The sequence below is a fragment of the Sceloporus occidentalis genome, unplaced genomic scaffold (genome assembly GCF_023333645.1).
Source record: "Sceloporus occidentalis isolate IW3139 unplaced genomic scaffold, rSceOcc1.0.p SCAF_209, whole genome shotgun sequence".
In the NCBI taxonomy this organism is placed as follows: domain Eukaryota; kingdom Metazoa; phylum Chordata; class Lepidosauria; order Squamata; family Phrynosomatidae; genus Sceloporus; species Sceloporus occidentalis.
The window spans coordinates 816,692-827,313 of record NW_028317189.1 but is presented as its reverse complement, the minus strand read 5'-3'; the positions used below and the strand labels follow the sequence as shown (position 1 = coordinate 827,313).

General features: G+C 43.4%; 2 protein-coding genes across 2 annotated transcripts; one reads left to right on the top strand and one right to left on the bottom strand.

The window, feature by feature from the left end:
- Positions 1-1,646: 1,646 nt before the first annotated feature.
- On the bottom strand, positions 1,647-4,224 carry PBDC1 (polysaccharide biosynthesis domain containing 1). The gene is made up of 6 exons (XM_089502725.1): positions 4,183-4,224; positions 3,574-3,639; positions 3,210-3,269; positions 2,852-2,992; positions 2,499-2,610; positions 1,647-1,741 (listed from the first exon to the last, which is right to left on the bottom strand). Exons 1-6 carry the CDS (start codon positions 4,222-4,224, stop codon positions 1,647-1,649), a joined length of 516 nt encoding a protein of 171 aa, XP_089358851.1.
- Positions 4,225-7,531: 3,307 nt separating this feature from the next.
- On the top strand, positions 7,532-10,082 carry NPM2 (nucleophosmin/nucleoplasmin 2). The gene is made up of 8 exons (XM_089502740.1): positions 7,532-7,589; positions 8,006-8,091; positions 8,754-8,873; positions 8,949-9,042; positions 9,506-9,645; positions 9,764-9,789; positions 9,906-9,936; positions 10,038-10,082. The coding sequence occupies exons 1-8, from the start codon at positions 7,532-7,534 to the stop codon at positions 10,080-10,082; spliced, it is 600 nt and encodes a 199-aa protein (XP_089358866.1).
- The last annotated feature ends 540 nt before the right edge of the window (positions 10,083-10,622 follow it).

Below are 10,622 nucleotides of genomic sequence, written 5' to 3'. Positions count from 1 at the left end.
CATTATTTTGGGTGCATCTGGAACCCTGGGATGTCGTCCCAAAATGCACTGTGAGCACACTAGGGGTTTACTTAACGAGGAGGGAATTAACAGGGGAGCTGCAGTTTAATCTCACCAACTTCGATTGACCTTACGAAGGGTCAAACCAAGTGAGTTTCTTCTCCAAGAATGGCTTGGATGGCCCTGGATAAAGCATATCTATAGGGGTGCTCTGCCCACCATATTTATATCACTTAAAATTATGCTTTGTGTTTTCCCTTTACAGATGAATGAAGCGGTTTATCAGAATCACCCCTTTGCATTTGCCCTCTTACACTGCCCCCAAGCTCCTTGGGTTGTATGCGCGCCATACGTATTCCCCGACAGCTCCATGAAAGAGTTCCAAGGGGTCTAACACATATATACATAAAAATGTGAGAGTGGTGTATGAGCTGCAAGAATAATTGAAGAAGGAATTGAGAGTGTGTGTGTGTGTACATGTATGTATGTAGTGTTAGCATGAATGTAAGTAGTATGGTATCAAGTGTCAGGTGAGCCTTTGGTTAGGCATGCAAGGGAGAGGAAGGAGATAGTGTGTGTGTCTAGGTATATATAGTGTTAAGCGTATGCTTTTAGTGCAGCATGTGTATTTTTTTTGTTAGCTGAGTGATGCAGGGTAAGCTGGTTGTGTATAAGGCCCAGTTCCTATAGTAAGGTGATTGATTTAGTCCATTTGAAAACTTCCTGATGTAATGAACGGCATCGCTGAGGGTTTATCGCAGGCCCGGGGACATGGACTTGCCATCTGCATCACTGGAGAAGCCGGTCTCGGTTGTAAATGGTAGACGGCCCTGATGTACGGTGTATGATTTTAGTTTATTATTGCACTATAAGTTAGCCCTTGTCTGGATGGTGTAATGGTCACAATTACCCGGCCGGTAGATATTTCTGCAGTAAGGTGAGAGGGGACACAGAGGCTGTGCTTTTAAAATACGTGTGGCAGTAACTGGTGTTTTCCTGCCTAAAAATTTCAGAAGCAAGTGTATTTGGTAGTTTGCATGCTCATAAACCCAGCCCGGCAGCCTGGCGCGTCACTAGGTAGAGGAACGACCACGCTGTTACCCACCGATCATTACGCTAACCCCTTACAGGATTACCCCCGACCTTCCTGTTACAGCCGGCACAAAAACACCACGGGGGAATCTCCATCCATTTGTTTTGAATAAAGTCTGAAGTCCATCAGGCCTGAATACACCGAGACCGTCCCATATGTACGGTATACCCTCCACCCCCAAAGAGGACCACCCTCCACCAGCACATAGAGGAAACATTAACACACACATAAAGTAAGTGGAAAAGTTGGCACCTCCACCTTCTATACGGTGGAAACCGTTTCCCAGTTTGGGATTACAGTGACAGTTTACATACATGACGAGGCGGCCCTACCACTAAAGGCGTTTTATTGAAAGTCCGTAAGCTTTGTGATTCTGCCACCATCGCGGCTGCAAATTGTTAAAAGCTTGTAAGGCATAGAAGGGGATGAGGGAGACACCACCGCGGATTCGCCGTTAGCAGGAAACCATCACCGTTTCCAAGCGTTTTTTAAGCTGCCACCCTGCATGACCCTGTTTGTCTCCATCCGTTGGGTTATCCGGCTTCCGCTTTCATTATTTGCCCTCTGCGGCTCTGCGCTGAAAGACTTTATCGTTATATCCTTCCCGGTTCCGTGCGATTTCAATAGCAAAAAACTGGATCCGGGTCGCTATAAAATAAAATAACGAGGACTTATTACACTTCCCACAGTAAGCAATAACCAGCAGAGCCTAAAATACCAGCCCTAATTCCACCCCAACGCAGGGCTGTGATTCTTGGGGGGAAAAAATACCGAAAATACAAAATCACAGGAAATGAGCGTTCTGAAATAAACAGATCCATGCCATGAAGCAGCAATTACAACGGACCTTAACCCCTCGCTGCCTAATGAGACCCTGCATGCCTAAACCGTACCGTTATCACTGAATAGATGACATTTCAAACCAGTATAAAGGGAAACGTTATGGAAATCGACTGCCACTTCATGGTAAAAAAAAAAAAATGTTTCTCTTAACACTAATAACATCATTTCAGTAAAACTTTAATGAATGGATATAGAAAATATCCAAGCCGCACACCACACACGTGCGAACCATCCCACACGGACAGGGACGGATCCAACCAATATGTTACGCCGTATGGATTCGCCCAGCGGGCTTTATTGAGAGCGCGGGGGCTGGGAAAAAAAAAAAGCATTTCCCATATTCTTTAAAGCGTTACTGAAATTATGATGTTTAAGCCCCAATCCCTCAGTATTTGGAAGGATCTAAGTATACATTTACATGCTCTCGTCTCTCTTCTAATAATTGGGCTCCGTGCGCTCCCCTTCCCACATCCCCCAATGGCTAAGGAGACCCGAATTGTACCCCGACCGCCGTTTAGCGACGTGTTTCTCATACAAACATCTGGCCGGGTGTATCACTCACAGAAGATGGTGTTCTCCTCTGTATAATCACGGCTGCTGTCCAGTCTCAATAAGGTCCCGTAGTTAAAGTCCTCTACCAGCTTCTCAAACTTCATGCAAAAGGGTCGCCATCTCTTCAAGACAGAAAACAACGCGGCAGCGCGTCACAGATACAAGTCATAGAAACGAAACGCTAAATTAGACACCTGGGAGCCAACGGCGATAATAAATAGTATTTCGGTTTAGGGGGATTTGCCGGCATAGCTGTAAAAATGTATGCAGTTTCTGGGTGCCGTCATACAAAGGGGGTCTATGTAAGGAGGAGACGTATACATTAAAGATGTACGGGACCAAGGAGGCTTTCAGTGGCCTCACCTCTTTGGCTTCTGCAGACTTCAGCTCCTCCGCGTCTATCTTGTCGATACGAAGGTCTGGAAACTCTTCTCTAAACGTTTTGTAAATCAGGTCATCCGTCTTGGTCAGCTTTAGGATACGGGGATCCACCGAGGAGATAAGCTAATGGAGGAGGCACGTCAGTGGAGTTTAGTTAACACACATTTTATATTTAAAATATATATTTATATACGTATATATATATATATATATATATATATATATATATATACACACACACAATATATTATATATATATAAAATCCTATTTATGTAGGAGGTGTAGAGGGGGTTAACAGATCCCACCTCTTATATGCCACATTAGTTAATGCATACTTACATTAAAATATACCTCTGCGTGTTGATAGGCCTTCATTGCCCAAATCATCTCCACATTGGGCTTAAAAAATAAAAAATTACAAAGAAAATTAATTTTTTTGCAGTTGGAGTTTTTTTATTTTTATATTTTCTATAATACCACTGCGACCAAATAACACAGGTTATTTTTATTATGGATTTATAGAACACCATCATATTCCACAGCGCTGCTGCTTAGTTATCGCTTTATTGCGTATCATAGTGTTATGACAGATCACTGTGGTCTTGTTGCCGTAGCAACCGAGTACCATTTTCAAACTTTGCAACAGCATTACTATTTATCCACAACGCCCGATTCTTACAAAGTTGCAAACGGTTGTACTTACATCATTTCCGTACGCTTCCGCCGGTAAGGACAACGCTTGAGCCACGGATAGCGCTTCGGCGGCCCCCTGGAAGAGAGAGGTCACGGACTGAGATATAGAATAATCTATAATTTCTGTATTTTTTAGCCGTGTTTCCTCGCTGCTGGTATTTTAAAAGTTAGATCACCTGGTAGCGGAATATTCTAAGTAACCCCTTAGATACTGGAAATAAATTACATTAAAGCAGTATATTACCCGGGGGTGTTTATGAGCAATTTATTCATGTTTTAAATGAATGCAGAGTTTGAAATTCTATTTCCTACTGTGATCTTTGGACAAACTCACTGAAGGGCATGAATAATAAAGCAAGACCCTAAAGAAATTGTTTAAAGTAGGAAAAGTAAACCATTTAATTTACATAGGAAAATCTGTATTTACCCCAAAATGAAGTAAAACAAGTAAGTCACGTGTTCTAGGGCGCGCACACACACACACACACACACACACACTGCATTAACCCCGCCCGGTCGCCCCGTCAGAGGGGTAAATACAGGAAAACATGGCAAACGCCCGAAAATGTCCATAACCATATTAAGCATTCAATGCCGCCAACGCTTTATGCCCACTTACCAGGGACCCCAGGCCTCCCATCGCTTCACCAGGCGCCGCCATTGTGTTCACCTTTGACATCTGACCTCCCACCTATGAAAATCCTATGACTTCTTGCGCCAATGAATCCTGCTCCGCCATCTTTACTGTCCCGCCCATTGGGATTCTGGGTAACGTTTCCCTCTGGTTGATGGGTGGAGTCATGGGTCATGTAGCCAATGAATGATATGGTTCTACGTAAAGGCCGAGAGACAGTTACCATGGAAACCAGGTTGTTGCAGGTGGAATATAATGTGTTAGGAGAATTAATAGGGTCACAGCATTACTTGTCTGACCCGAAACACATAGCTAAGAGTCTTATGGCTTCTAATCTTCGGAGAGCTTCTAGTTCCAATAGCACCCGAAATTATAAAAAATATTCTTTAGGGCTTTTGGGGTAGGACAGTTACAGTAAACGTGGTTGCTATGGTGATAAGACACCTTTGGGCGCTGCTAGCTCTTATTATAGCAGTGTACTTTGTAGCGTACTCTGTATAGAAATTTAAAAACTAAGTGCAATATATATATAGCAATTTAAAAACTAAACCCTGATTATAAGACGACCCCCTAAAATTCGAATATTAATTTAGAAAAGAAAAAGCCTGAATATAAGACGACCCTATAAGAAAAACAGTTTTACTAGTAAATAAAACTATTTTTTCATATTTAATAAAAACTATGATTGAGAAAAATGCATTTTCTGTTTTGATCTCCTTTTACTTGCCAACTTGCCCCCAGTTATACACATCTGCACCAGATATGCCACTCTGCCCCCCGGAAATGCATAATACCCCCCTATATGGCACTCTGCCTCCCTGATATTCATTTTAATAAATTTTAATCGGTGCCGTCTGTAATAGTTATTGTTTGTGATGCCTGTATTTCCCAGTGTATGTTGTAATTTTTGTTAGGCTTTTGTTCTCCCCTCATATGTTACTCTGTCCATGTGCTGCCCCCAGACTTTTAACCCTGCATAGCCCAGACGCCCTCGGCCCAACCACAGCACTATCATGTAAGCTTGCGAGCAGGGCTCTCTCCACCAAATGTATCGGTTTGTCTTAGTCTGTCAATTCTTGTCTTGTCATATCCCTTGAATTTATGTATTGTATTAAGCGCTGCGTAAACTGTTGGCGCTATATAAATAAAGGATAATAATAATAATACCCCACGGGTGGTGTCGACCAGGGGTGGTCCCGGGAGGGAGCCGTCTGTAGATTCCCGGTCGATAAGACTTCTAGGAGAGTGGGGGTTAGCCGTCACGGTTACGGAACCCACGTCCGGCTTGCCATGGCGGAACTTTGAACTATCACGGCAGTAGAGCGCTGTATTGCTATACTTCTGTATACTACAGTGCCGCCGAGGTTCCTGAAGAGCTGTGTTCTCTGCTATGATCACTTATTGTCCTTTACAGGACAATAGCCCCACTGTGTAGCTCAGCTGCGGCTAGCCACAGTGGTAAGGCAACCCCTTTTCTCTGTACGCCGGTTCTGTCTGGCGCTGAAGGGGTTAATTGCTGGTGTCCCGGTGGCCATGGGGCGGAGGAAGCATCATTGGCGGGCATACCCACCCGGGGTACAGGTCGGTCCCGTCACACTCTCAGACATTTAACCCCCTATATGCTACTCTGTCTTCAGAAAGCCCTTTAAAGCCCCCCCATAAGCCACTCTTACCCTCCCTCAACTTACCAATGCTTCTTTAGACTTCTCCCCGTGCTCCAGATTCCTTGGCAAAGCACTACCCCCAGAGCTTCTGTGAATGAGCACCGGAAGGTCATGTGATGCCGGTGCTCCGTCATAGAAGCCCCGGCAGAAGTGGAGGTTGCAGACGCCCACCGGCTGCTGGAGAGGAGGATCCGGGTCCCCTGCAGCGCTGCGGGGGATCTGGATCTTAGTCTTGTAGTCAGACCTCTATTTTAGGTCTGATTAGAAGACGACCTCGAATATAAGACGATGGTTATTTTTCAGAGCATTTGCTCTGAAAAACCTCCTCTTATAATCGAGCAAATACGGTAATATCACCCAAATGAATGATGGGAAACCCTGAATGGCCCAAAGGGCATGGATATAATAAGCAGCTTTGTTGCCATACCAGCAGAAAAATCTCCTAATTACTTAAAATATTAAGAACCCAAGCACAAAACGCGTTGGCCAATAAATTGTGCCTTTGCTTTACATAACGGCACCGCTGGGTCTGATTCTTAAAGTGGATACACCTCTGTAAGAATATTATATATATTATTATACATATAAAACCTGTAGTATATATATATATAAACACGTAGTTTGTATACCATGGGGCAGCTATCTTAACTTTCTTTTCTCAGGATCTTTCTTGGGATTATTCCTCCCCAGTACACCATCTCTCAACTATGGTTATTGATTGGTTAAGGCAGCCTTTGTAATATTGAGTGCGGAGAAGCAAAGAAATGAATTAGATAATGCTGGTTTTGCCACAGGCTGCCGCCAATCTCAGCTTCCATGGAATGGACTTTTAAACCAAATATCTCCAGTTATACTTATCGACAAATAATCCGAGTGACATGTTTAGTGAACGTGCGCAGATTTTTTTGCTTCACTCCTTTAACCGGGACAGGAAGACACCCGGTTTATATCATAGCATCACAGACCCTTCCGTTAACCCCCGGCATATTTTTTGGGCTAATCAATATATAATCCTATACCCCTCCGCACCAGGGATCAGTGTGTAGCCTGTGAATCTTCCCTATAGGTTAGGTGACCTTATGTTCCTTTACCTGGGTTATTAGAAATACATGGTACAGATCAGAAATTAAATAAGAATATGGGGTAACTTAGAGGTTAAAGCCTTTCCAAACAGCTTGATTCGGCCCGCGGGGACGGCCACACACCTTTACGTTAAACGCTAATCAGCCTCATGTGGTTCTTCACCTTTATAAAGCAGCCTTCACCTCCCTCCTTCTCCTCTGATCTGACAGCTTGGGTGGTGTGTAGTCAGTGGGCCTTTGAGAGAGGGTCTGTAGTGTGATGAGAGATATATATATATATATATATATATATATATATATATATATATATTTTTTTTTTTTTTTATTTAGTCTCTGCCCTCATAGCCTTATGTTTGTGGGCGTTAGATGTTTAATGGTCAGTTGATGAGCTTGATCTGGGTAGATGTTTTTAATGCTAGTGCATATTAATTATTGTATCTGCTTTATATAGCGCTGTCATATTCTGCAGTGCTGTATAATGGGTATACCGGGCCTGCCGGTCGGTGGATGTGGATGGGTTATTAGATGTGATCGTGCTTGTTCCTCATCCTTTGCTTTCTTGTCTCATGCAGAGTGTGATCTGTTAACATGGCTTCTACTGTCAGTAACACCAGCAAGCTTGAGAAACCCGTGTCTCTTATATGGGGTAAGAGGGGCGATTATAGGCTTTTATTTCTGAAAAGGAAATATGGCGTTGCTTGTCTTGAGCTTTTGGTGTCCACTTGAGTCGCTCATGTGCAAAACTGCTATTTCATGGTAGGGTGGAAATTTTTGTGGGGCAAACTCTTCATTTGGTTATGTCCCTGCGGTCCGTGGATCGAGCCTCAGTGGTCTTAGTTACCCCTTATCTGTGGCTGTGGAACCTTGTGAGGAAACCTTAGCTCTTTCTAACACTGGCGTTAAACAATCATGGGTGCCCTCCCTGCCAGGTCTATAACGCTGGGCGCTGCCACGAAACAGAAGGTGATATATCGGCTTAGTAGTGATAATAAACATGCGTGGGGGGGGGGGTTGGTCTGTGTAGTCTGTACCTGCCGTGTAACATCTGCCCTTATTCTACAGGGTGTGAGCTGAGTGACCAGAATAAAACATTTGTGTTTAAAGTGTCAGACGAAGACAAGTGTGAACACCAGCTGGCTCTGAGAACGGTTAGTTCCTCGTTTGTACGTAGAGTCATAGAGCATGAGGTCTTGCAAAAAACAGAAGGGAAATCTGCTAGTGGAGGGGCCGATAATAGTGTTTTGTTTTTTTTTTGTTTTTAAACCCACTCCTCTTAACAAGGGTTAAAGGGGAAGTCGCGCCACATTTCATTTAGGTTAAATGAGGCATAGCCATTTGTGTGTTCTAGGTCTATTTTAGCCCAGGGTGCTAGACAAAACACCTTGACTCCTTATCATGCTGTCTCTGGGAAAACAATGGAACTGCTTAGTCTTAATTACTCAACCGGACACTCTGGCTATTGAAAGTCTATGGAGGGATGGACTTCATTGGCACTGCCATAAAGAATCGGCTCAGTGGTGTTTGAGCCGGGAAAGTCACCCAAAATATCACATGACCGACAAAAATTGCGGCCTCCGGGTCTGCGGATAAAGGGGGTTTATTGGAACAAAAAACACATTTATGACAACCTATGATACTGTATCTTATATTTAAGGTGAAAAACTTCCATTCTCCATACAGCTTCCCCTTAAGATGGAGGGGCACCCTTGGGAAAAACCTCTTATGACTGTGTGCACGCGGTATCCTTGCATATGCTTTTCATGCCAGTTTTTTTTAATCTAAACTTCATGATGGGGATTTTTTACACCAGGTTTGTCTAGGAGAAAAAGCCAAGGATGAATTTCACATTGTAGAGATAGTGCCAGAGGAGGAGGGGGCTGATGCAAAACCAGTACCGATTGCCACCCTAAAACCTTCTATTCTGCCCATGGTAAGTACTCGTCCCATTAATCTGGATTGGTACGCTGGCCAGTGACACAATGGATAAATGTCCTTCTTTTCGCAGGCTACCATGGTTGGCCTGGAACTTACTCCCCCAATCACGTTCCGGTTAAAAGCCGGGTCTGGCCCAGTTTTTATCAGTGGTCAACACATTGCATGTAAGTACATTAAGTCTGTGTGTGTGTGTGTGTGTGTGTGTATATACACGTAACTTTCTGTAAATAGCCAGACTTCTATGAAAACACAGGGAAAGCAGGCAGCTACAGTACCCCAAATGGGTTGGATACTTAACGGGTCCAGCAGCCACCTTGACTTTAGGGCCTGAAACCATCCCCGCAACTTTTAATTGTTTTACTATTGCTTTAAAATGAGGTTTCCAGAATATTGTTGGAACAAGTCTAGGTTTTACATGGTGATCACAAAGAGCTGCATATTTGTATATTATTCTTATAGTAAAGAATCAAATGTGCGATATAAAACCTAGCCAATCACTGTGGCCTACGAACGTCTAGGTTGTAAAGTGTTTTATTAGCGTCATAAAGAATTGGCTCGGTGTGGTGTTCAAGCATGGGAAGTAACTTAATAATCAACCTTTTCCATGGGATTTCCCTTAACTTCTAGTGGAAGAAGACTACTCTTGGGCAGAAGAGGAGGGAGAAGAAGAGGAAGAGGGCGAGGAGGAGGAAGTGGAAGAAGACCCGGAATCTCCTCCCAAAGCTGTGAAAAGACCGGCTGCCACAAAGAAAGGAGCCCAGGCGAAGGTACAAGTACCAGTTGACCAAAATCCCTTCTCCATATGTAGAGCTTGCTGCATGGAATGGTCCAGTCAACACTGGCCCCAGGTTTAGCTTTTGGGTAACTGTTGTCTTTTTGTCCTAGAAGAAGAAAATGGATAAAGAGGAAGAGTAAGTGTCTTTCCTTGTTCACAAATGCATGAGGTTTTAGGCTAACACCTATTGCCTAACTTTTTTTTTTTTTTTTTTTTTTTTTGTCTCCTTCTCTTCCCACCCCATCATCCCAGGAGCTCTGAAGAAGAGAGTCCAGCTAAAAAGGTACATTCATTCCGTCCGTGTATTAAATCTGGTTTTGACCTAATTTCTGAGTCCAAATGGGACATAAAGGTTTTGCGGTCGGTGTAATTCTTTCTGTTTAGGGCAAAGGTGCTGGAAGAGGCAGGAAGCCAGCTGCTAAGAAATGAAGATGTGTGAGGTAAATGCCTTTCCCCTCACCCTTTCCACCATACCTGTGAAGGTCATATAAACACTAAAAGCCATAATAGCTACAACTATACAGTTGTAGTCCTATTCTTACCACTAACCTAAGGTCTCAGTAGACCTAATATTTTTTAATATTTAACTTATGTCTCTCTGCAGGTCCAGCTTTTCCTAGTCTCCCACCTCATCCCTGCTTCCAACTTTGTCTACATGGTCACTTCCACCAGTCGCTTAAACTTACCAGTGTGCAAACTTTGCGCTACAATCATCTGGACACATGGGGTGGAGAGACATGACTCTTACCTTGGTACAGTTTCAACAGAGGCAGTATTATCAGTGGACAACCTGAATGCAATGTTTGCGTTCTCTAACGCTCGATACTCTAACGGACTAAACGTATTGCCATCTGTTTCGTACTCTACAGAATAAAAGTTCTTGTTTCTATGGGAATGATTTAGTGCTTTGGGGTTTATTTTTCCTCTTCTGTCTTGATGTTGGCCCATCTTTGTTTTTCTGTATTAAGA

Bases quoted from the DNA above. Each gene is read 5' to 3' on its own strand.
- PBDC1 (XM_089502725.1), bottom strand. From the start codon at position 4,224: ATGGCGGCGCCTGGTGAAGCGATGGGAGGCCTGGGGTCCCTG. The intron at 3,640-4,182 runs GTAAGTGGGCAT...TCTCTCTTCCAG, and splicing joins TGGGAGGCCTGGGGTCCCTG to GGGGCCGCCGAAGCGCTATC. The intron at 2,993-3,209 runs GTAAGTATGCAT...CTCCTCCATTAG, and splicing joins ACGCAGAGGTATATTTTAAT to CTTATCTCCTCGGTGGATCC.
- NPM2 (XM_089502740.1), top strand. From the start codon at position 7,532: ATGGCTTCTACTGTCAGTAACACCAGCAAGCTTGAGAAACCCGTGTCT. The intron at 9,043-9,505 runs GTAAGTACATTA...CTTAACTTCTAG, and splicing joins CAGTGGTCAACACATTGCAT to TGGAAGAAGACTACTCTTGG. The intron at 9,790-9,905 runs GTAAGTGTCTTT...CCATCATCCCAG, and splicing joins AAAATGGATAAAGAGGAAGA to GAGCTCTGAAGAAGAGAGTC.